The 25063-nt window shown below is 47.2% G+C and overlaps 1 protein-coding gene across 1 annotated transcript in view; it reads right to left on the bottom strand.

Moving 5' to 3' along the window:
• The window catches only part of CNIH1 (cornichon family member 1), an 83570-nt gene that overhangs the window by 16287 nt on the left and 42220 nt on the right, over window positions 1-25063 (bottom strand). Inside the window, exon 3 of the mRNA XM_069208546.1 lies at window positions 24763-24875. Coding sequence (XP_069064647.1) covers window positions 24763-24875 — 113 coding nt within the window. The remainder of the gene's footprint in view (window positions 1-24762; window positions 24876-25063) is intronic.

Below are 25063 nucleotides of genomic sequence, written 5' to 3'. Positions count from 1 at the left end.
TTAAAGACTAAGGAACAAAGGGAGTAGAGTTGCTGGTAAAATCTTTAGAGTTAGAATGTGTCTGCTATAGATATTTGTTTTAGAAGAACCTTTACTCCTGCAAATGTAAAACGCTGTGCACAAAGGCTAAGTGAATAAAAGAAGTACGGCAGTAGAGAATGTTAGAAGAAATAATGTTTTGTGAATTAAACCTGATCGGAATAAGAATATGAAGGGTTAGCATAATTGATCAATAGGACACAGTCGGCTGGTGAAGTGTTGGGAAAGTCAGAGAACGGAGTGTCTCTGAAGGGCAGATGGAGTGTAGAAGAATGTTGGTGGACTGGTGAGTAATGTTGCAAGGGTGAGTCAGATGACTGTCATTTTGGAAGAGAAGCAATGATTCCATAATGGGTGTATGCGGTAGGGTAGGTAGAACGGTGATAATGTTAGCAAGCTGCAGGGGTCGAAGCATCTCAACCGCAAATATCCCACAAAGGAATCTGTTTCTGAAGGACCTGCCTGAGCCTTTAGTAGGTCCTACCGCCTCAAGTAAATGTTTCCTCCTGAATTTCAAGGCAGGAGTAAGGAATCATATGTAAAATCAAAGACCCCAACACAACAAAAACAGTGATACTGGAGACCTAAATCTCTCTTTTTTACCGTCCTAAACAACTGGAGGTAAAAATTACTATATTGACATTTTATGGGTTAATCTGCGGATATATAAATGAGGAAGCTAATGGTAAAAGCAGTTACAGGGGGTGTTCCCTTATGTAAGTAAACCTAAATAGGCATTACAAAAAAATACAAGCATTGGCAAAGCCAATAGGTCTGGCCTTAGCATGCCATGCTGGTGCAATTGCTACTTGTTTATTAAAAAAAACCAAAAAAAAAAAAAAACCACACATTTAGATGTTGTATATGTCACAATAAGAAACAAAAACTGACCTACACCTAAATGGGACCACTGTATGATTGCAGTAAGAATGATAATTTAAAATAAAGATTCACTAATGTGAGTGTTTTACTCGAGACTTTTTTTAAGAAGCGTTTTAGTTTTTTTTTTGCACATACTTTATTGGCATTGGTTTTAAAAATCAATATATATATATATATATATATATATATATATATATATATATATATATATATATATGTGTGTGTGTGTGTAAAAATCATTTTTAGGAATTGTGAAACGTGATGTCAATCCAAGAATTTGCAAGGGTGGTCAGTAATCATAAAGCAAAATGTTACGGGCAGCAGCTTTGTTGTATCTGCGCTCACAGGATCCAAATATTTGCAAACATTTTATAGTAACTACTCTTATTACATAAGCGAATAATGTGAGTGAGTCCCGCAAGGCCAAGTAAGTGTTGCAGGGAGAAATGAGAGAAGAACCGAAAACCATAAGCAAAGTCCAACCCAATTAACCAAAGGGCGCTGCGTCCCTGGGTTATCTTTGTGGACTTTAGAAGAGGGACTATAAAAGTAGGGAGAGTACAATGTGGTGAAGGGGGGGTATGTGTGTGTGTGTGTGTGTGGAGGGGGGGGGGAGAGAGATAAATTACGTGGTGTCTCCTCGTTTGCAATGAAAGGCAAGGTGTGTTAAATATGTGCTCCGTTTGGGAAAGAGAATGGCTCAGTCCTCACTTGCCAAGTCTGCAACTGGGGTGGGAGGTAGGCAACCATCTCTGCTTATCTGTGGGGTGTACCATGTATGTATCTGACCACATGCGTTAGCATGGTCTGGGCTGCGCCCCTTTGTATCTCGAGGTTTGTAATGGAACTCTCGCATTCTGCCCAATTCCAGTGGAGAGGGATTCGCAGATGATTTCCCCAAAAAATTATTATATATTATATATCCAAACAGCCGGAGATCTATCAAGGTTGTGGCCCGTAGCAGTATTGACAAGGGAAGTAACAGTTTCCCAATATAGAGTAAGAATCGGGCAGTACCACACCATAAGGTAGAAGACAGCATCTTCTAAAAGACACCTGGGACAAGCTGTCTGGGTCCCCGGAGATATTCTATTTAGTCATTTAGGAGTCAAGTATACCCTGTGCAGGTAGATATGCTGGATTAATTTAAAGTGGATGTTGAAGGAAAAATGCAGAGTGTAAGGGAGAACACTGGCCTAGCTCTGACAGGTCTCAGTCCAAGTCTAACGCCCAGCAAGCCCATAAGGGGAGAAGAGCAAGCCTTATTTGGAAGAGCAGGAAACTATAGAGGAGGGTGAATGCCCGTATGTGCCCATTTGTGGTGCTATTATGTTCGGAGGGGTCTAGTCCCTCCACACCCCACGTCTGATAGCCTCTGCCGCTGCGTCATATACCAGGAACTGATGAAATGGAACATCAAACTCAGCTAACAGGTCCTGGAAGACGCGCAGCTTGCCATTCAGGAACCAGTCTCTGGTGGCTGTCATTCCCCTTTGCCTTTGCTCCCAATCATAGTCCACTTCAGTCCCCTGTATGTGTGAGATGAAGCAGCATCAATAGGGGTATGCTGGTGTAAGGGAGCTTCATCTTGGTGGTTGCAATGCTCAGGCCCATGCAAACAAGGAAGGGGGGGGGGGTGGACGGAAAGGGGGTGGACAACACCTTGGCCTTTGTACCAGCTCGATGAAGGGGTTACAGAGTGAGGAGAACGGTCACCAGACTGGACCGGGTGGGAGAAAATCCCAGTCCTTGGGTGCCTCAAATCCAGAGCCAACTGTGCAAGAGCACCACCCATTTTAGTTGTGCAGCAAGATGATAGAATTAATGTATGGCACCTCCCTCATCTGTGGGAAGGTGCAATTTACCCAAAGTTATACGGCGGGGATCCATGCCTCAGGTGAGCTGAATGAGCAGTCAACGAAGACAGATTTGAGGAGGTGACCTGGCAGAGTTGCGAAATAGAAGAGAATTCGAGGAAGGAAAATCATTTTTGACAGGGCGATCTGTCCCATCACAGAGAGGGGGGAGAATGAGCCAGAACTGTGTGGATCGACACAGGGATGCGAGCATCATCTTAATATTGCCCTTAATCAGCTCTGCCTCAGTGTTATAGACCATTATAACGAGGTATTGGAATGTTATTGGTTACTATCGGAGAGTTGTTCCAGTTTCAGGAAGGTAAGCCTTGTGAGGGAGGGTATACAATGGAAAAGCATTCAATTTATGCCAACTGACCCAACAGCCTGACAGGTGTCCAAACTCCGCCAGTGCACCTACGGCTCCCTCATCGTTAGCATGTTCACCCAGAGAATAAAGGAGAAGATCGGCTGCCAAAAGGGAGTCATATAAGGGAGAGTCACCTCTCTGCAAGCTTTGGCAGTGGTGGCCAAGTGTGAGGGCAAGTGGCTCCATTTCCAAGGGAAATGGAAAGGGTGAGAGAGGACAGCCTTGGTCAGTACCCCTTTTGATTACATACAGTGATGAGATAATGGAACTTGTCTTCACTCGTGCAACTGGGCTTGTATGAAGAAGGTGTCCAGCCAAGGAAACCACCAACCAGTCATACACTCACCATTGTGGGGTTTAAGTAATCCCAGCTCAGAGAATCGGAGGCCTTTCCAATGTCTACGGCTAAGACAAGGGCTTTCGGGTATTCACTCAGGGCACAGTGTGTTACCTGTACTAACTGGCAGACATTGTTCACAGTGCTCTGGGTGAGGGTAAAACCCCAATTGGTCTTCATGAATAAGGCTTTGTTCACGGGGAGCAGTCAAATAACTAATATTTTACTCATTATCTTATAATCAACGTTAAGGATATACAGAGGCTTGTAGGTGGGGTCTAGTTCCCAGTGTTTATCCTGCTTAGGAAGGGGGACCAGAGCCTTGAGAACCGTCAATGGGAGTGAGCCAGTATCTTTAGCTGTGTTAAACACCTTAGTCTGTACAGGAATAAACATACATAGTTTAACATTTTATGGGCAGTCTGTCCGTGCCCGGAGTCTTTTCCTAGACCAGGACATTAATGGCCCTATTACCTACTGTGCCAGGATCTCTCCTCCCAGTGAGGCCGCATCCACGGCAGAGATTCTGAGAATCATGCTGGAAGAGGGGCTCCTCCTGTCAGGCACAGAGCCGAGTATAATATTATGCAAAAGTCCTATAGTTTTCAGACTGGGTATATACCATCCTGTCGTCAGATGTGTGTAACTGAAGGATTTGGGAAGCTAGCTAGCAGTCTCCCTGCCTGTGTTCTGGCAGTGTAGGTTCTATGGTCGTAAGTCTGGAGGCCTTTAATTAGCCTCAAGAGTTTTTCCCGTTCTGTGCGTAGGCGGTCTGGTGAGGCAGGGTCACAAACCAGGGGCAGTTACAAAGCTGCTAGGAGATCCTCTTTTGCTTGATCTCCCTTTGTAGTTAGGTGCGAAACCCCACCATGCTGGCAATACAATTTTCTCTAATAACCAGTTTGAACACCTCTCGTTCTGCAAGTGGTGAGGAGGCTGTGCCGTCATTGTCCATAAAGTAATCACAAACCCTGTCTCTCAGATCCCCCCAGAGGAAAACAGGATCATCTAGGGCTAAAACATTCAGCCTCCAAGTCAGGGTTTAGGGGAAGTGATGGTAGGTTTATATTTTGGGGAGAGGGGAACATCCCTAGCCCCAGAAACCCATCCCCTGGACCTCAATAAAATAAAAAAATAAAAATAGAGGTGTCATGCCCCTACCAAGCTCACAGGGACCCAATCCTCTAAGTGGAAATTTTTAATAAAAGAGAAGAAGGACTGCGTGCCACCCCTCCCATAGCCTGAAAAGGCCCCATGGACCCCATCCTCCGGGACCAAGTAAATAAATGAAAAAAGGCGGGGGACGCGCAGCTCTCCCCCTTCCGGAGCCTAATTTGGCCTTGGAGCCACATACTCTGGAGCTGAAAAGTATAATCTAAGGGGTGGTGGGAGGGTGGCCCAAGCCTTAAAAATACTCAAGGGACCAGCATCTCCCAGGGTCGGCTCAGTTACTGTGTCCCGGAGGAGCACACCCTGGGACACAGTGGTTTCCCCACCCGCACTACAGCAGCCAGGGAAAGGTATGTTTGCTCCATCTGGTGGGATCATTTTTAAGACTTGCAGGAGTGCGAGCAGGGAAGGTAAATCTGCTTCCACCCGGCAGGAGATTTAAACATGTTTACAATGGCTGGGAGAGGCTTTTGTTCTGTTTGACTGCCCGCATCAGAACAGATATTGCTCTGGCCCAGATGGAGCATGCAAATAAAAATTAAAAAAAAAACAGCTGTTCCCTCCAGGCAGGAGCAATGCCAGCTCCCACAGCATGCAGGGAGCCAGCTGGGGCCACACGGACACTGGTGTTCCACCCGTGGTCTCCAATGTGCTGTTTGTGTGTGCCCCAGTTAAGCAAAGGGGAAAACACACCTGTGACCTTCGGGGGATGGGGGTCTCTTGGGCATGCGATGGCTCGGGGGATGGGGATCTCTTGGGTGTGAGATGGCAGCCACCCTCCTCTTTTTAGTTCAATTTGGCCCCAGGGGATGGGGTTCCCAGGGCCTAATAAGGCTTGAAGAAGAGGCCCTGTGTCACCTTCCCTTTTTAATTCATTTGGCCACAGGAGATGGGGCCCCTTTGAGTGAGGCCAAAGTAAAGTTACCTTAGGGCATGAGTTATAGTTTCTAGAGCTAACTGGTGAATGTCATTGTTTTTGTACATTTAAACAATATGTTGTCACTGAAATTCTCACCCAACTATAAAACTTTACTTTAATCTTCAGGATCTTTTGTCTTGGTGCTCAGAAATGCTACTAAATGCTTGGATTTTAACGTGGACTGGTGCCTGGGCTTTTCGTGTTTGGGAGATATTTTCTGTGGGATGCTTCGCCCTAGTAACCTCTAGGGTCTGCGGCCCCTTACGGAGCAGGAGGTGACAATGATAATTTTATGGAAGGGGCCCGACCCGCTCACCTTCATGCAAACAAGGCATTTATCCGATAAATATATTGTGACGGAGGTGAGCAAGGGATAGGAGGGAGGCAGTGAGCCTCTCCTTTACTTTTCATGTATTCCCTGTATTGCTGTTATCATGCTGGGCAGCAACTGTAAAAGCAAGTGGACTATCAAGTAATGGATACCTAAGGCACATAAGAATATTTGTATGGTGAACTGAAGTGCCTGTGACGCTACTGCAGATATATGGAAATTAAGCGCTACAGCTCAGGATGTTATCTATATGGAACTGTGCATTATGGGAGTTGGAGTTTGGTCATTGAAGTCACATGACTGTGTATTTAAAAAGCATTGGCTCACTCACACCTGCTCTTACTTACCTGTGAAAAAGACATGCTGTTGCCGAAACACGCCAGGATTTTTTGTCTTGCTGCTCAGCATTTCTTTGCATTTTACCTAGGTCTAAATGAGCCAAACATCATCAACAAATCCACTTGTTGGTAACTTCTCTGAGGGTTTTATAGGATACGCATAACTTCCAACAGTTACTAAATCAAGGTAGTAAAGATTCCAAAGTAAATCCGATTCTCTTAATGCAGATTGAACAGAATTTTGACCTAACACAGTACAACGTTGGCTGGGAGAAAAGTATTAAAAACATTTAAGCTGCTAAGTCACTTGAAGTATCTCCCATGAACTCGCTCTACCCTCTTGTCCGATCAAGGACACATTAGAGCAATGCACTAAAAAGGGAAACGCTTGAAATTCTTCTACTTGAAGGTCATTTGAAACTGTAAACAACTGTAATTTAGAAACAGCTTTCAGGGTCTCTTTTTCCTCTGAATTAAAAAAAAAAGTTGTTTTGTGAGGATGCTCTGTGACTATATCAAAACCCTCTGCCAGCAGCTGTGCCAATGCACGTGCAGTCAGTGGTAATCTTTCCTGAGGGAAACACCCATTGCTGGTAATGGTCGGGGGCACATATGTGCGGAATAATGTTGGTTGGCAGGAGGTGTCCACTGCTATCACTGATAACTCTCTTGGCTCCCAAATACGGCTCACTGCAAAGAAAATATTTCCTGAAGGATGTTTATGTATGTTGTGGGCACTACAGAGGCACTTTTTTGACTTGCGGTCAGCCTATGCAGAAATCCTATTGCAGAAATCGATCATGCCTTAAAGGCTCTTTTGCTTGATTCCTGGTTCGGAGAGTCAACATAAAAAGGTCATGTAAAGACTCCTGTACTACCACATAGGTACAGACTCAGGATTCAGGTTGTACTATCAAATCCACGGGTTCTCCTGACAATCCTCTGTCTTTCATGATGCCCTTACAGGTATAGCTCTGAGCTCAGTAACAGCAACCCCTCAATAAAGAACAGACTCTTGCCCATCCATCTTGAAGAGACAATGTCTAAGGCCATTATAAGTGGGTCTGTGTTTTCCTACCCATGTGCGAACACCTATTTGTGCAGGGGTCGGAACTGCGAGTTGGGTGATATATACAGCACTTGATAATAACCAGGTGTATTAAATACCGCACCCATGTTACGTTTCGCAGGACAAAACTGTTGGAATTGAACAGTGGAGAATTGTACGGAATTCACCGTACTATGCGGAGTTTGGCTTATTAAGCATCAAAATCTAAATTAGTCCCCAAAGACATGGAATAGGTGCTATTTAAGCATCCAATAAATAACGTACCCATGGTAATGTTATTTATTAGGTTTGATAAATAGCATATATACCCAGAACACAGGCCTAAATATTTTCTTTAGCCTATTACACAGCCTGACATTGATGAGGATTTTATGTGAGGACTACATACCCCATGGGAGCAGAAAACCGAGGACACACATCCCTCACGAGGACAATAGAAAACATAAAACCCACAGTTACAAGCAACCCCCAACCATCACCCCTCTATCCCAGCACAGACATACGAGTAAAAATACAACAGTGGTAAAGGTTAGCATCATAAACTAGAGAGTCTGAAATCTGTCTTGGAGTATTCCACTTCTAAGAAACGAAGGGCCAAGTAACAGGGCATCTCTAAATTGCTACTAAAACTGTTAAAGAATGAATGTATGTGCAATGAAATCTCTTAATTAGCTCAATGGACGCCGCAGCCACCAACATCAGTGTAGCACAGAAATAGGTCCAACTGTCAGCAACGTTTGACTATATCATATTTTTCATCACACATAGAAAACATTAAAGCATGCCAACAGAAAAACAACCAGGCAACCTAGCTCTGAAGGATATAACACATCTCCCATATTTATCTAACAGCACAAGACAGAAAACCAAGCATAACAAAACAGCATCCACCCGCAGAAATTTCATGCAAATAGAAAATGAAAAAAACTGCAAGAATTAAGCAAAGTACTTTCTCAAAAAAGAACTATTAGCGATGTAAACTCCTAACCAGACTTCTTCTGCCACATAAACTGAAAATGAAAAGTAATACAATTTCACATAAGGAAGCCAATTTAACCCGTTCTGTGCCGAGGACGTAGTGGTTACGTCCTTCGGCACAGTGCTGCTGTGCCGAGGATGTAACCACTACGTCCGAGGCACACAGCCCAGAGGGAGCGCTCTTGCTCCCTCTGTGTGCTTCCCCCCACCTCCCCAAAGTCAGTGATGGAAGGGGAAGCCCTTCCCCTTCCACCCCCGACCCCCCATAATGACGTCAGCGCGCGATCGCGCGCTGACTTCATTATGGGATTCTCGCCGCACAGGAAGCCATTTGCTTCCTGTGCGGCGAGAAACGAAGAGGTGAGTTCCTCTTCCCAGTGGGTGGGGGGTTTTGCCGAAAGAGGCACCGGGGGAAAGGAAAGGCTTTTCCTTTCCCCCGGTGTGTCTGAGCATTCCTGCTGCCCGATCGCATTGCGATCGGACAGCAGGAATGGCCACTAGACACCAGGGATTTGTTTTTTTTCTCGTGTTTCTTGTTTGCGGGGAGCGGCCCCTTGGAAAAGGGGGGCTCCCCTTGTGGGGGCAATTAGTTATGGCCATTTCTGCCCCCCTTGGGGGCAGATTGGCCTACTTTTTAGGCGGATCTGCCCCCAAGGGGGGCAGTAACCACTGGATCACCAGGGATGTTTTTTTATTTGTGTATTTATGTGGGGGGGTGCCCCCTTGGGCAAGGGGCGCCCCCCCCAAGGGGGCATAGAACTGTTGGCCTTTTCTGCCATCGGCCTATTTTTTTTTAGGTCCATCTGACCCCATGGGGGGCAGAAGCCACTTAGGCACCAGGGATTGTGTGTATAGTGGATGGGAGGCGGCCCCTTGGGCAAGGGTCGCTCCCCTTTGGGGGGGTATGTCTTTTAGGGCCATTTCTGCCCCCCTTGGGGGCAGATCAGCCTATTATTTTTAGGCTGATCTGTCCCAAGGGGGGCAGAAACCACTAGAACGCCAGGGATTTTTTTTATGTGTTTATTTTTGTGGGGGCGTCCCCTTGGGCGCCCCCCCAAGGGGGGCATTGACATGTTGGCCATTTCTGCCCCCTTTTTTAGGCCCACCTGGGGGCAGAAGCCACTTAGACACCGGGGGGGGGGGGGGGGGGGGGGGTGTGTGTGTGTGTGTGTGTGTGTGTGTGTGTGTGTGTGTGTGTGTGTGTGTGTGTGTGTGTGTGTGTGTGTGTGTGTGTGTGTGTGTGTGTGTGTGTGTGTGTGTGTGTGTGTGTGTGTGTGTGTGTGTGTGTGTGTGTGTGTGTGTGTGTGTGTGTGTGTGTGTGTGTGTGTGTGTGTGTGTGTGTGTGTGTGTGTGTGTGTGTGTGTGTGTGTGTGTGTGTGTGTGTGTGTGTGTGTGTGTGTGTGTGTGTGTGTGTGTGTGGATGGGGGGGCCTTGGGCAAGGGTCGCCCCCCTCTTTGGGGGCACATGTACCGAGGCCATTTCTGCACCCCTTGGAGACTGATCAGCCTATTATTTTTAGGCTGATCTGCCCCCAAGGGGGGCAGAAACCACTAGAACGCCAGGGATTTTTTTTATTTGTTTATTTTTGTGGTGGAGGGGGCGTCCCCTTGGTCACGGGGTGGGGCACTGACCTGTTGGCCATTTCTGGCCTATTTTGTTAGGCCCACCTGCCCCTAAGGGGGGCAGAAGCCACTTAGACACCAGAGATAGTGTGTGTGTGTGTGTGTGTGTGTGTGTGTGTTAGTGGATGGGGGGCCTTGGGCAAGGGTCATCCCCCACTTTGGGGGCACATGTACCGAGGCCATTTCTGCACCCCTTGGAGACAGATCAGCCTATTATTTTTAGGCTGATCTGCCCCCAAGGGGGGCAGAAGCCACTTAGGCACCAGGGATAGTGTTGTGTGTGTTTTTGTTTTTTTTGTTTGAGGGCTGTCCCCTTTGGCAAGGGTCGCTCCCCATGGGGACACACTACTAAAGGTATTTTCTGGCCTCCTGGGGGCAGACAGGCCTATTTTTTTAGTAGGCACATCTGCCCCTATGGCAGAATCCACTTAGGCACCAATTTCTAAATGTTTGATGGTGGGGTGTTTGTCAACTGATGAAATATTTGCATTTGTGATAAAAAATGTTTTCCTCCTTTTTGTTCTAGTTCAAAGCTTTTGCTTTATTTGCTGTGGCTCCTTGCGGTTTTGGCGGTGGTTGACCTGCAGTTTGCACAGTTGCATGTTTTAGGTAAGTAAAAACAATTTACTCCAAAGGAGTATTGTTGCCATGCATGAATGACATGTTTGTAGGGGGTGTACTAAATGCAGGATTGTGTGTGAAATTGTCCTTAGATTTGTGCACAATGATATTTGTTTTGTCTTATTTCTAATTTGCCTTTCTTTCTTTCTTTCTTTTTAGTGGGATATTGTTAGAAATGGGGTCTTTGGTTGACAGTCAGGTTACCCCCTGTTCAAGCAAGGACCCTCACTCTAGTTAGGATAAAAGAGAATCACCCTCAGCTAACCCCTGCTTACCCCCTTGGTAGCTTGGCAGAGCAGTAGGCTTAACCTCAGAGTGCTGGGCGTAAAGTATTTGTACCAACACACACAGTAACTTAATGAAAACACTACAAAATGACACAACACCAGTTTAGAAAAATAGGAAATATTTATCTAGACAAAACAAGACCAAAACGACAAAAATCCAACATACACAAGTCAAGTTATGATTTTTAAAAGGTTTAAAATAAAAAGAGTCTTTAGGTAGTTGTAACAACACACTAGCGCTGCTAGCGTGTAAATGTACCTGGTTTGCGTCAAAAATAACCCCGCACGGGCTGTGCGCGTCGAAAATAACCCTGCACGGTTATATGCGTCGAAAACAACTCGGCACGGCGATGCGCGTCGAAACAGCCAGCCACGCGACGGTCCGAAAGTCCCGCGGCGCAGGTTGCGATCTCTCAGCCTTCGTCAGCGATGCTGCGCGTCGTTTCTCCTGCTCCGGGCGTCGATTCTCCGGTCGCGTTTCCTGCGGCGTCGTTTCTCAGCTGCGGAGCCGGCGTCGCGTCGTTTTCTCAGCCGCGATCGGATTCGCGTCGATCTTTTCTCCGCACGGCGCTCGGTGCGTGTATTTTTGTCCTTGGGCTGCCAGCCTCTCCTTTCAGGGTCCCAGGAACTGGAAGGGCACCACAGAGCAGAGTAGGGGTCTCTCCAGAGACTCCAGGTGCTGGCAGGAAGAAGTCTTTGCTATCCCTGAGACTTCAACAACAGGAGGCAAGCTCTACATCAAGCCCTTGGAGATTTCTTCTTCAAGATGGAAGGCACACAAAGTCCAGTCTTTGCCCTCTTACTCTGGCAGAAGCAGCACTGCAGGAAAGCTCCACAAAGCACAGTCACAGGCAGGGCAGCACTTGTTCCTCAGCGATCAGCTCTTCTCCAGGCAGAGGTTCCCCTTGATTCCAGAAGTGTTTCTAAAGTTTGTAAGTTTGGGTGCCCTTCTTATACCCATTTTAGTCTTTGAAGTCACCTTTCTTCAAAGGGGACTCACACCTTCTTGTGAAATCCTGCCTTGCCCAGGCAAGGCCTCAGACACACACCAGGGGGCTGGAGACAGCATTGTCAGAGGCAGGCACAGTCCTTTCAGATGAGAGTGACCACTCCACCCCTCCCTCCTAGCAGAGATGGCTAATCAGGAAATGCAGATCACACCCCAGCTCCCTTTGTGTCACTGTCTGGTGTGAGGTGAAAAACAACCCAACTGTCAAACTGACCCAGACAGGGAATCCACAAACCAGGCAGAGTCACAGAATGGTTTAAGCAAGAAAATGCTCACTTTCTAAAAGTGGCATTTCCAAACGCACAATCTCAAAATCAACTTTACTAAAATATGTATTTTTAAATTGTGAGTTCAGGGATCCCAAACTCCACATGTCCATCTACTCTCTAGGGGAATCTACACTTTAATCATATTTAAAGGTAGCCCCCATATTATCCTATGAGAGAGAGACAGACCTTGCAACAGTGAAAACGAAATTGGCAGTATTTCACTGTCAGGACATATAAACCACATTACTATATGTCCTACCTTATCCATACACTGCACCCTGCCCTTGGGGCTACCTAGGGCCTACCTTAGGGGTGCCTTACATGTAAGGAAAGGGAAGGTTTAGGCCTGGCAAGTGGGTACACTTGCCAAGTCGAATTTACAGTGTAAAAATACACATACAGACACTGCAGTGGCAGGTCTGAGACATGATTACAGAGCTACTTATGTGGGTGGCACAACCAGTGCTGCAGGCCCACTAGTAGCATTTGATTTACAGGCCCTGGCACCTCTAGTGCACCTTACTAGGGACTTACTAGTAAATCAAATATGCCAATCATGGATAAACCACTTACATACAATTTAAACAGGAGAGCATATGCACTTTAGCACTGGTTAGCAGTGGTAAAGTGCTCAGAGTTGAAAAGCCAACAGCAACATGTCAGAAAAAAATAGGAGGCAGGAGGCGAAAAAGACTGGGGATGACCCTGCATAAGCAAAAGTCCAACACGACCCCCTACCAGCCTAAAGCCAGGGGAGAACAATCAATACCTTGATGTACTTCCCTGATTGGGGCGATAGAACAGGGACCCAGGCCCACAACAGCAGGGGCATGTTCCAGTTCTACGCCTTCCTGACTCCAGTTGGATCCCTCTGTCCATACTCTCAGGGCCCACTAAGCTAACCCATGGGGAACCCTGCTCCACATCTACAGACACCATCTGTGCAACACCTAACTTTACTTTGCTCACAGATGTATTGCAATGGGCAGATAGTACCACCAGGGCCAACACAGTGGTGTTGCCCACTCCACCCTCGGGGTGTGACTCTCGTCCTCCCCCCCCCAGGGGCAACTCTGTCCACCAGGACAGCAAGCCACAGTGGCCCCAGACAACTGTCAGGGATGAGAGCCCGACCTCAGGCCTCTCTAACCACTGTGACTGTGGAGAGTGGGGGGTGGTAGCCCCAGGTGCCTGGCACCCTTTGACCACTCTCTCTTCCACCAGGTCAGGGATGACAACCTGACCCTGGTCCTCCCCTCTGGGGCTCTGTAACCTCCCTGCAGAAGCGGCACCCCCAGAGTCAAAAACTGTCAGGGTGCTTGTAGAAGCAGTCCTGCACAATTCTTCCATCAGTGCAGGGATGTTAACCTGCAACTGATCCTCCAACCTGGGGTCTGTACCTTCAGGTTGGACCAGGGCCAGGGGTGAGGCTTCCCTCCCCCTGCCCTCTCTTCTGGGGTCCTGAACCACCCAACTAGGAGTGACCCCCCCAGAAGACAACATGGTAGGGGCACTGTTAGCAGTAGCCCCTTCCTCCAGGTCAGGGGGGACACCCTTAACCTGGCCTCCCAATCCAGGGTCTGTACCCACAGACTGGATCACTGCCTGGCAAACCAGGACTTCCTGGGGGGCATACGTACCCCCTACCAGGTCAGAGTTTACCCTCTGAACCTGGTCATCCAACCCAGGGTCACCACCCTGCGGTTGAACCACTGCCTGGCACACCAGGACTTCCTTGGGAGCACACTTACCCCCCATCAGGTCAGAGTTTACCCCCTGAACCTGATCATTCACCCCAGAGTCACCACCCTGCGGTTGAACCATTGCCTGGCACACCAGGACTTCCAGGGGGGCACACTTACCCCCCTCAAGGGACACACTGTCCCGAAGGGCCACACAAGAGTCTGGCTGGCGCAGGTCTCCTGACCTCTGCCCATCTGACAGAGTCTGGATTCCCCCCAGCCCAGAAATGGTCTCACCAAGGTCATTCATGGGGGGCTCTGCTCTCAGAGCTGACCCTCCAGGTTCTCCACTGGGGTCCGCAACCCCCTCTCAACCCTCTGTCTGGACTTCTGCACCCCCTCACTAGGAGTGGTACTGCCAGACACCAGAACTGGTGGGACGCTGGCTACAGCGGCCCCCCCCAAGTTCTCCTGACACTGTGGGGTCTCCCTCAACAGATGGCCCTATGGTACAGGCTAGGCTCCCCTCCTGGGGTTCCCGCAGGGAACCCTCCAGGACCTGGGACCGGATCTCGGGCACCTTGGGCCTCAACCCATCCCCATTCCCTCTCCTCTGAGACTGGACATGGGGTCCCTCACCCATCCCACTACACTGGGACCTACCTGGGACACTACAATCCTTCCCTACCTCACCTGGTTGGGAATTACCTAGACCACTCCTCTCAGGAGCACCCCCAAATGCCTCGTCAGACTCTCTGGTACTCACCCAGAAGTCTGCCTCCATTGTAAGCTCCCTGGGGTCAGAGAACTCACACTCCACCTGGTGTTGGCATAGCTCTGGAAAATAAGGACTAGACATATGCTCTCCAGCAATTACATCACTCAGCCCCTCACATGAATTAACCAAAGTACCCTTCACCCAACCATCCAGTGACTCTGCTTTGACAAAGCACCCCACATCACCCTCCTGAGACTGGTGAGACAGTACCTGACTGTCCCTGACACTCAACCCACACTCTTCTGGGATGTCTTCACACTCCATAACCAGGACTTCTACTTGGGGGGAACCCCTCTCCCTGTCACTCTCACCTAGAGTCAGTAGAGTGTCCCTCCCACCAGTAGGAATATGACTCCCCATGCCAGTTCCCCAATCTACCTCAGAGACCCTGTGCATCACTGGAGCTACCTCATACCCCTGAACCTCCTGGCGTGTGTTAACTCCCTCCTTCAAGTAGGGCACCACCTCTCTGGGCATGTGCACTTCTTCAGCAGTACTGGATACAAGATTTTTGCTGCCACCATCTGAACTGGATTCAGCCCTCATGGCCTCCAGCTTCAGCTCTTCACAGCTCAGCTCTTGAGCTGCAATCCTTTCTTTTTCCAGGACTAAGGCTCTCTGCTCCTCAGCCCTCTCAAGCTCTGCATCTAGCTCTTCCAGACTCCGGATTCGAGCTAGGAGCCAATCATCTCTTTCTGTTCCCTCCTCAGAGCCGCTGCCCTCCTCTTCGGAGTAGTCCTCCTCCTCAGAGTCATTTGGTGGTGTTGCCTGACAACGTTTCAATTCATACTGAAACAGGGCTGACTCAAGATCCTCCCTTCTGGATTTCTTGTTCACAGCCAGTCCCCTTTCCATGCAGAATGCTTTAAGCTGCCACTTTTTATACATAAATAGGTGCCAGAAATTGACTTCCATTCTGCAAAGGCTTCACAACCAAAAACCAAAGTCCAAAAATATTAGCAATACTTCCAGGAGGACATCAGAGAACAAAAAGCAGAATCACAAGACAAGTAGTATGTGGTCACGTAGTGGTCTGAACTCAAAACAGTAGTGTACACTTAATTACTGTATGTCAAGTACAAATACAAGTCCAATCCCGACCGCTGGTCACCAATGTTAGAAATGGGGTCTTTGGTTGACAGTCAGGTTACCCCCTGTTCAAGCAAGGACCCTCACTCTAGTTAGGATAAAAGAGAATCACCCTCAGCTAACCCCTGCTTACCCCCTTGGTAGCTTGGCAGAGCAGTAGGCTTAACCTCAGAGTGCTGGGCGTAAAGTATTTGTACCAACACACACAGTAACTTAATGAAAACACTACAAAATGACACAACACCAGTTTAGAAAAATAGGAAATATTTATCTAGACAAAACAAGACCAAAACGACAAAAATCCAACATACACAAGTCAAGTTATGATTTTTAAAAGGTTTAAAATAAAAAGAGTCTTTAGGTAGTTGTAACAACACACTAGCGCTGCTAGCGTGTAAATGTACCTGGTTTGCGTCAAAAATAACCCCGCACGGGCTGTGCGCGTCGAAAATAACCCTGCACGGTTATATGCGTCGAAAACAACTCGGCACGGCGATGCGCGTCGAAACAGCCAGCCACGCGACGGTCCGAAAGTCCCGCGGCGCAGGTTGCGATCTCTCAGCCTTCGTCAGCGATGCTGCGCGTCGTTTCTCCTGCTCCGGGCGTCGATTCTCCGGTCGCGTTTCCTGCGGCGTCGTTTCTCAGCTGCGGAGCCGGCGTCGCGTCGTTTTCTCAGCCGCGATCGGATTCGCGTCGATCTTTTCTCCGCACGGCGCTCGGTGCGTGTATTTTTGTCCTTGGGCTGCCAGCCTCTCCTTTCAGGGTCCCAGGAACTGGAAGGGCACCACAGAGCAGAGTAGGGGTCTCTCCAGAGACTCCAGGTGCTGGCAGGAAGAAGTCTTTGCTATCCCTGAGACTTCAACAACAGGAGGCAAGCTCTACATCAAGCCCTTGGAGATTTCTTCTTCAAGATGGAAGGCACACAAAGTCCAGTCTTTGCCCTCTTACTCTGGCAGAAGCAGCACTGCAGGAAAGCTCCACAAAGCACAGTCACAGGCAGGGCAGCACTTGTTCCTCAGCGATCAGCTCTTCTCCAGGCAGAGGTTCCCCTTGATTCCAGAAGTGTTTCTAAAGTTTGTAAGTTTGGGTGCCCTTCTTATACCCATTTTAGTCTTTGAAGTCACCTTTCTTCAAAGGGGACTCACACCTTCTTGTGAAATCCTGCCTTGCCCAGGCAAGGCCTCAGACACACACCAGGGGGCTGGAGACAGCATTGTCAGAGGCAGGCACAGTCCTTTCAGATGAGAGTGACCACTCCACCCCTCCCTCCTAGCAGAGATGGCTAATCAGGAAATGCAGATCACACCCCAGCTCCCTTTGTGTCACTGTCTGGTGTGAGGTGAAAAACAACCCAACTGTCAAACTGACCCAGACAGGGAATCCACAAACCAGGCAGAGTCACAGAATGGTTTAAGCAAGAAAATGCTCACTTTCTAAAAGTGGCATTTCCAAACGCACAATCTCAAAATCAACTTTACTAAAATATGTATTTTTAAATTGTGAGTTCAGGGATCCCAAACTCCACATGTCCATCTACTCTCTAGGGGAATCTACACTTTAATCATATTTAAAGGTAGCCCCCATATTATCCTATGAGAGAGAGACAGACCTTGCAACAGTGAAAACGAAATTGGCAGTATTTCACTGTCAGGACATATAAACCACATTACTATATGTCCTACCTTATCCATACACTGCACCCTGCCCTTGGGGCTACCTAGGGCCTACCTTAGGGGTGCCTTACATGTAAGGAAAGGGAAGGTTTAGGCCTGGCAAGTGGGTACACTTGCCAAGTCGAATTTACAGTGTAAAAATACACATACAGACACTGCAGTGGCAGGTCTGAGACATGATTACAGAGCTACTTATGTGGGTGGCACAACCAGTGCTGCAGGCCCACTAGTAGCATTTGATTTACAGGCCCTGGCACCTCTAGTGCACCTTACTAGGGACTTACTAGTAAATCAAATATGCCAATCATGGATAAACCACTTACATACAATTTAAACAGGAGAGCATATGCACTTTAGCACTGGTTAGCAGTGGTAAAGTGCTCAGAGTTGAAAAGCCAACAGCAACATGTCAGAAAAAAATAGGAGGCAGGAGGCGAAAAAGACTGGGGATGACCCTGCATAAGCAAAAGTCCAACAGATATCATTGGTGATTGCTGTGTCTGTGCAGAGTAGTTGCTGGTGAATCAAGCTTTTTCAGGCAAGTGAGCGGTATAGTTTTTGAGTTTATAACTCTTACTAACAAAGCTACACTTTGTTACTTGTCTTACACAGTGCTGGTTGTTGGTGGTGAATTTGTCCAGTTAATTTTAGTAGGAGAGATCATGGCTAGCCGCAGGATGACCGCTCAGCAGGCGGTTGGTATGCTTTTTGAGTCACAGTCTGATCATGATTATGAGACGGACTCTGCATCTGAGGCAGAGGAGGAAGTGAGAGATTCTGGCAGTGATGTTTCTGTTGGAGGGGAATCTTCTGATGATCAAGCCACACTCAGTGCAGATGAAGGGCCTGTTTTAGAGGAGGACACTGATGTGCCAATAGTGCAGCAACCTGGGGCTGAAAGGTTTCCCGTTATAAGACCTGATGTCTGGGTTGCCCCAAACATGGAGCAGCCAGAGTTGCCTGATTTTACTGGTCTCCCGGGGTGTAACGCCAATACAGAGAACTTTTTGCCTATCAATTTCTTTGAGTTATTCATGGATGATGTGTTTTTGGAAGAGATTGTTGAGCAGACTAATTTGTATGCGGAGCAGCATTTGAGGGACAACGCTGCTAGACTTAGGCCACACTCTAGAGCTGCCCAGTGGATTCCCACAAATTTGGAGGAGCTAAAAAAATTTGGGTTTGACTTTTTTGATGGGGGTTGATAAGGAAGCCTTCACTGGCTTCTTATTGGTCTACTAGTCCCTTGATGGCAACAGCTAGATTTCCTGCGACCATGAGTCGTAATCGGTATTTGCTTCTTCTTTGGATGCTGCATTTTGTTGACAATGCATTAGCCTTGCCACGAGATCACCCAGATTCTGACCGTCTTTTTAAGATTAGGCCTGTCCTTGATCATTTTGTAGATCGGTTTTCGGAGGTCTATGTTCCAGGCAAAGAGATAAGTGTGGACGAGTCTTTGGTCCTCTTCAAGGGTCGTTTGGTTTTTAGGCAGTACATTCCTAGCAAAAGGGCACGATATGGAATTCAATTGTATATGCTGTCTGAAAGTAGGACAGGATGTGTGTATAGTTTCCGTGTCTACACTGGTAGGGATTCCAATATTGACGCCCCTGGTTGTCCTCCCACTTTTGGAGTTACTGAGAAAATTGTGTGGGATCTTGGTAGACGACTGCTCAACAAAGGTCACCATTTGTATGTAGATAACTTCTACACTGGAGTGCAGTTGTTCAAGGAATTGTTTAGAGTGGACACAGTTGCTTGTGGCACAATCCGTTCTAACCGGAAAGGCTATCCAAGTGAGCTTGTCTGTAAAAAACTTGAGAGGGGACAGTGCCGTGCCTTGCGGAATGAGGAGCTGCTAGCTTTGAAATTTTCAGACAAGAGGGATGACTACATGCTAAGTACTATCCATGATGAGAGTACTTCCCCCGTGACTGTTTGGGGCCAGGTTGCTGAAGTGCGCAAACCTGTGTGCATTTTAGATTATAATAAGCACATGGGAGGTGTAGATAGAGTTGATCAGAGATTGGAACCTTATACTGCTATTCGTAAGTCTTACGTTTGGTATAAGAAGTTAGCAATTCACCTCTTCCACTTAGCAACCTTCAATGCTTTTATTGGGTTTAGGGATAGGTCTCCAGAGTCAAAGATGACATTTGTGAAATTTCAGGAGTCAGTGATAGGGAGTCTTATTGTGGTGGAACAGGCCAGAGTTCCTAGAGAAGCAGTGGTGGAGGATGTGGCTAGATTGAAAGATCGCCACTTTGCTGAGCACATTCCTCCCACACCCAAAAAAGACTTTCCAGCTAAGAAATGTAGAGTGTGTTTTCGAAGAGGTATCCGGAGGGAGACTCGAATGTACTGCCCAGATTGTCGTTCAAAGCCTGGGCTGTGTGTGGGTGGTTGTTTTAAGAATTACCACACCCAGAAGAATTTCTGGGAACAACCATGAGTGTAAACTCATGTCTGTTTTGTATTTTCATGTGTTCAGTTTCATGGTTAGCATTTGTGTCATGTACTTAGTTGGAGCTTTTGTGTTTGTAGTTTTGTAATTCTTTCTACTTAGTTAGGGGTTCCTCTGTTTAAAAAATAAAATAAAAAAATGATGCCATTGTGTGTGGAGTGGGGCTTGGCTGAGAGTGTACATATTGACTTGCTGTTGGCTACTGCAACACACTGCCAGCCAAACACCAGTCCACACACTCCCATCAGCTGGTGTAATTGCTGTATCGGGCATGTGGGCGTATGTAAGTGATGGGCCCTTGAGTGGCGCTGTCTGTCGATGTGAGTGTTGTAATGAGCTGGGCCCGTGGCTGGCGGTGTGAATGGTCTTGTGTGTGTCATGTATGAAAGTTGTGTGAATGGACTGTAAAGCGGTTGGTGCCTTGTCGCGGCTTTACAGCTCACAAGCTGTGAGTCATTGGTTCAGTTTTTTGCCTTTCAGTTATTAACAGTGCATTTCATTTTTGTGAAAGCTCGTTAGTAAAATTTGATCCACTGAACCATCACTCACCCTCGTGGCAAATCCAACCAGTATGTGTGGTAAAAATGACAAAACCTGCTCCGCTGTAATCAGGCGTCGCAGCACACCTGTGACACGCTAGGTGCCTCAGGTGGGACCCCGATGATGAAGCATGCCACCAACTTGGTTGGTGGGTGAGGGGTCTTTTTCACATAACCCAAGTGCGTTTCTTTTCAGAATTTTAGTGTTTGGCACATCACTGACGTATGTGGACACATCAAAATGATATATTACAAAACTACCTGTGTTTGGGGGGGGAGAGGGCACCTATGTTTTTGGTCTTGGGTGCGGCCTTCATCTAGGGAAACCTACCAAACCCAGACATTTTTTAAAACTAGACACCCCAAGGAGTCCAGGGAGGTGTGGCTTGCGTGGATCCCCCAACATTTTCCTACCCAGACTCCTCTGTAAACCTCAAAATTTGCTTAAAAAAGCATATTTTCCTGACTTTTCTTCGTAGGATCACCGCTCCAGCACAAAATTCCTACTCCCCAGTGTTCCCCTCAGTCTCCCAAGTAAAATGACACCTCACTTATGTGGGTCCCCAAAGCAGAGTCAGTCTAAAGATGTATAAAAGAATATGGGGGTCATTCTGACCCACGGGAGCACCGCCATCAGGCTGGCGGTGCTCCCACGAGCATTCTGACCGCGGCGGTTCAGCCGCGGTCAGAAGCGGAAAGTCGGCGGTCTCCCGCCGACTTTCCGCTGCTCGGGGGAATCCTCCATGGCGGCGGAGCGCGCTCCACCGCCATGGGGATTCAGACACCCCCTACCGCCATCCTGTTCATGGCGGGAAACCCGCCATGAACAGGATGGCGGTAGGGGGTGCCGCGGGGCCCCTGCAGTGCCCATGCCAATGGCATGGGCACTGCAGGGGCCCCCGTAAGAGGGCCCCAAAAAGAATTTCAGTGTCTGCCTAGCAGACACTGAAATTCGCGACGGGTGCTACTGCACCCGTCGCACTCCAGCAACTCCGCCGGCTCCATTCGGAGCCGGCTTCATCGTTGCTGGGTCTTTCCCGCTGTGCTGGCGGGCGGCCTTTTGGCGGTCGCCCGCCAGCACGAAAGCCAGAATGGCCGCCGCGGTCTTGTGACCGCGGTGCGGTCATTTGGCGGTAACCGCATGGGGGGCGGTAACCGCATGGCGGGCGGCGACCGCCGCCCGCCGCGGTTAAAATCAGGCCCTATGTCCTTATAAACTCGCTGTGCTATCCCCTCTATCTCTACAAGTTTTGGGCCTTATTCTGTTGCAGGCACCTGGCCCACCCACACAAGTGAGGTATCATTTTTATCGGGAGACTTGGGGAACGCTGGGTGGAAGGAAATGTGTGGCTCCTCTCAGATTCCAGAACTTTCTGTCACCGAAATGTGAGGAAAATGCTTTTTTTTTAGCCAAAATTTGAGGTTTGCAAAGGATTCTGGGTAACAGAACCTGGTCAGAGCCCCACAAGTCACCCCATCTTGGATTCCCCTAGGTCTCTAGTTTTCGAAAATGCACAGGTTTGGTAGGTTTCCCTAGGTGCCGGATGAGCTAGAGGCCAAAATCTACAGGTAGACACTTTGCAAAAAACAGCTCTGTTTTCTTTAAAAAAATGGGATGTGTCCACGTTGTGTTTTGGGGTGTAACCTGTCGCGGCCGCTAGGACTACCCACACAAGTGAGGTATCATTTGTATCGGGAGACTTGGGGGAACGCTGGGTGGAAGGAAATTTGTGGCTCCTCTCAGATTCCAGAACTTTCTGTCACCGAAATGTGAGGAAAATTTGTTTTTTTAGCCAAACATTGAGGTTTGCAAAGGATTCTGGGTAACAGAACCTGGTCAGAGCCCCACAAGTCACCCCATCTTGGATTCCCCTAGGTCTCTAGTTTTCAAAAATGCCCAGGTTTGGTAGGTTTCCCTAGGTGCCGGCTGAGCTAGAGGCCAAAATCTACAGGTAGGCACTTTGCAAAAAACAGCTCTGTTTTCTGTGATGTGTCCACGTTGTGTTTTGGGGCATATTGTGTCGCGGCCGCTAGGCCTACCCACACAAGTGAGGTACCATTTTTATCGGGAGACTTGGGGGAACGCTGGGTGGAAGGAAATTTGTGGCTCCTCTCAGATTTCAGAACTTTCTGTCACCGAAATGTGAGGAAAATTTGTTTTTTTAGCCACATTTTGAGGTTTGCAAAGGATTCTGGGTAACAGAACCTGGTCAGAGCCCCACAAGTCACCCCATCTTGGATTCCCCTAGGTCTCTAGTTTTCAAAAATACACAGGTTTGGTAGGTTTCCCTATGTGCCGGCTGAGCTAGAGGCCAAAATCTACAGGTAGGCACTTTGCAAAAAACAGCTCTGTTTTCTGTGATGTGTCCACGTTGTGTTTTGGTGCATATCATGTCGCGGGCGCTAGGCCTACCCACACAAGTGAGGTACCATTTTTATCGGGAGACTTGGGGGAACATAGAATAGCAAAACAAGTGTTATTGCCCCTTGTCTTTCTCTACATTTTTCCCTTCCAAATGTAAGACCGTGTGTAAAAAAGATGTCCATTTGGGAAATGCCCTGTAATTCACATGCTAGTATGGGCACCCCGGAATTCAGAGATGTGCAAATAACCACTGCTTCTCAACACCTTATCTTGTGCCCATTTTGGAAATACAAAGGTTTTCTTGATAGCTATTTTTTACTCTTTATATTTCAGCAAATGAATTGCTGTATAGCCGGTATAGAATGAAAACCCACTGCAGGGTGCATGTCATTTATTGGCTCTGGGTACCTAGAGTTCTTGATGAACCTACAAGCCCTTTATATCCCCGCAACCAGAAGAGTCCAGCAGACGTAAAGGTATATTGCTTTCGAAAATCTGACATTGCAGGAAAAAGTTACAGAGTAAAACGTAGAGAAAAATTGATGTTTTTTCCACCTCAATTTCAATATTTTTCTTTTTCAGTTGTTATTTTCTGTAGGAAACCCTTGTAGGATCTACACAAATGACCCCTTGCTGAATTCTGAATTTTGTCTACTTTTCAGAAATGTTGCGGTTTCTGGGATCCAGCGTTGGTTTCATGCCCATTTCTGTCACTGACTGGAAGGAGGCTGAAAGCACAAAAAAACGTAAAAATGGGGTATGTCCCAGTAAAATGCCAAAATTGTGTTGAAAAATTGGGTTTTCTGATTCAAGTCTGCCTGTTCCTGAAAGCTGGTGATTTTAGCACTGCAAACCATTTGTTGATGCCCTTTTCAGGGAAAAAAAAAACACAAGCCTTCTTCTGCAGCCCCTTTTTCCCCTTTTTTTGAAAAAAAACAAAACAAAATTTTCACTGTATTTTGGCTAATTTCTTGGCCTCCTTCTGGGGAACCCACAAAGTCTGGGTACCTCTAGAATCCCTAGGATGTTGGGAAAAAAAGGACGCAAATTTGGCGTGGGTAGCTTATGTGAACAAAATGTTATGAGGGCCTAAGCGCGAACTGCTCCAAATTGCCAAAAAAAGTCTCGGCAGAGGAGGGGGAAAAGGCCTGGCAGCGAAGGGGTTAAAGCGCCACAAAAGTGTTTTCTTTTTTAAACGCACGCAATTGCGCAGTGTAAAACCTTGAATTTACGAAGGAGAGCTAGGATAAACAATAGAATTAAACTGGTAGGCATGAAAAGCGCTCGATTACTGCCCAGCGAGATTGATCTGCATTCGAAATAATGAGAAAAAGTAGTCCAGAAACCATACTGAAAACATGGAGCCTTGTAGGTTTTCAGTAGCTGGACGGTGCTCTCAAGGAGGGCTAAACACCGGAAAAGGCATGACATATGCATGCCTTTCACTAATGAAATCAAGCGAATATTAAAAGGCAAGCCCAGGAAACAATTAAAGTGATGGGCGTGGTTAAAATCCCACAGAGAGATTACAACAGGGACAGAGCGCTTGCGCAATCGACCCTGAGAAATAGGAAATAATGGTAAATTGAACAGTCATGTTGAAATGTCTATAAGGATGACTTGTAACAGGCATATAAATGGGGTTACGTTGTTTAGGAGGGAAGAATTAAGTCTGAAAACACTTGAAAAGCTACATACCATTTTCTTAATTAATGATTTCAAAACATTCGTTTTGAAAAACCTGTAAACGCAGATAGTTTTCATAATATGTTCGTTTTTAATATACTAATGTTAATATTTTGCGGCTCGCCACTTTAGTATTGTAATGGACACCAAAACATAACTAGTTGGCTGTCATATGTTTCACAAAAACGCAGGAGACATAAATAAGGAGTAGCTCTATATAATGATTTAGAAAAGAACCCAATTTGACTTGGACAACCCTTAACAAAATGTGTCCAGCATCGTTCTGCTCACAAACCCAAATACGACTTTTCTTCAAAAGCTCGAAGCATATTAAATCACAGGCCAATTAACAATTCTCGTCACAAATCCTCAGAGAAAGGTATTACCTCCAAATATGGTATGCCAATAGGGGCATATTAAGTCCTAAGGTAAGCCACTCCGCAGCACAGAGAAACATGACACAGAAGAAGGCATGGATGAGGTATTCGGGAAGAACAAGCTGCAAAACAAAAGGCCAGAATAATTTGAGAAGCAATTTCTTTGATATGCTGGACGGTTGCTTTATAATTAAAGTGTGCCAGATGAAACACTTGCAAACATGAATATTTAAAGGACATGACATCAGCACCTGATTTAACATGAGTTAACAACGCAAACACCTTTTCATCCCAAGTAGTTAGAAATGTG

Source organism: Pleurodeles waltl, chromosome 9 (genome assembly GCF_031143425.1).
Source record: "Pleurodeles waltl isolate 20211129_DDA chromosome 9, aPleWal1.hap1.20221129, whole genome shotgun sequence".
NCBI classification, from domain to species: Eukaryota; Metazoa; Chordata; class Amphibia; order Caudata; family Salamandridae; genus Pleurodeles; species Pleurodeles waltl.
Note: the sequence above shows the minus strand (reverse complement) of the source record. Positions and strands in the feature narration are given on the sequence as shown.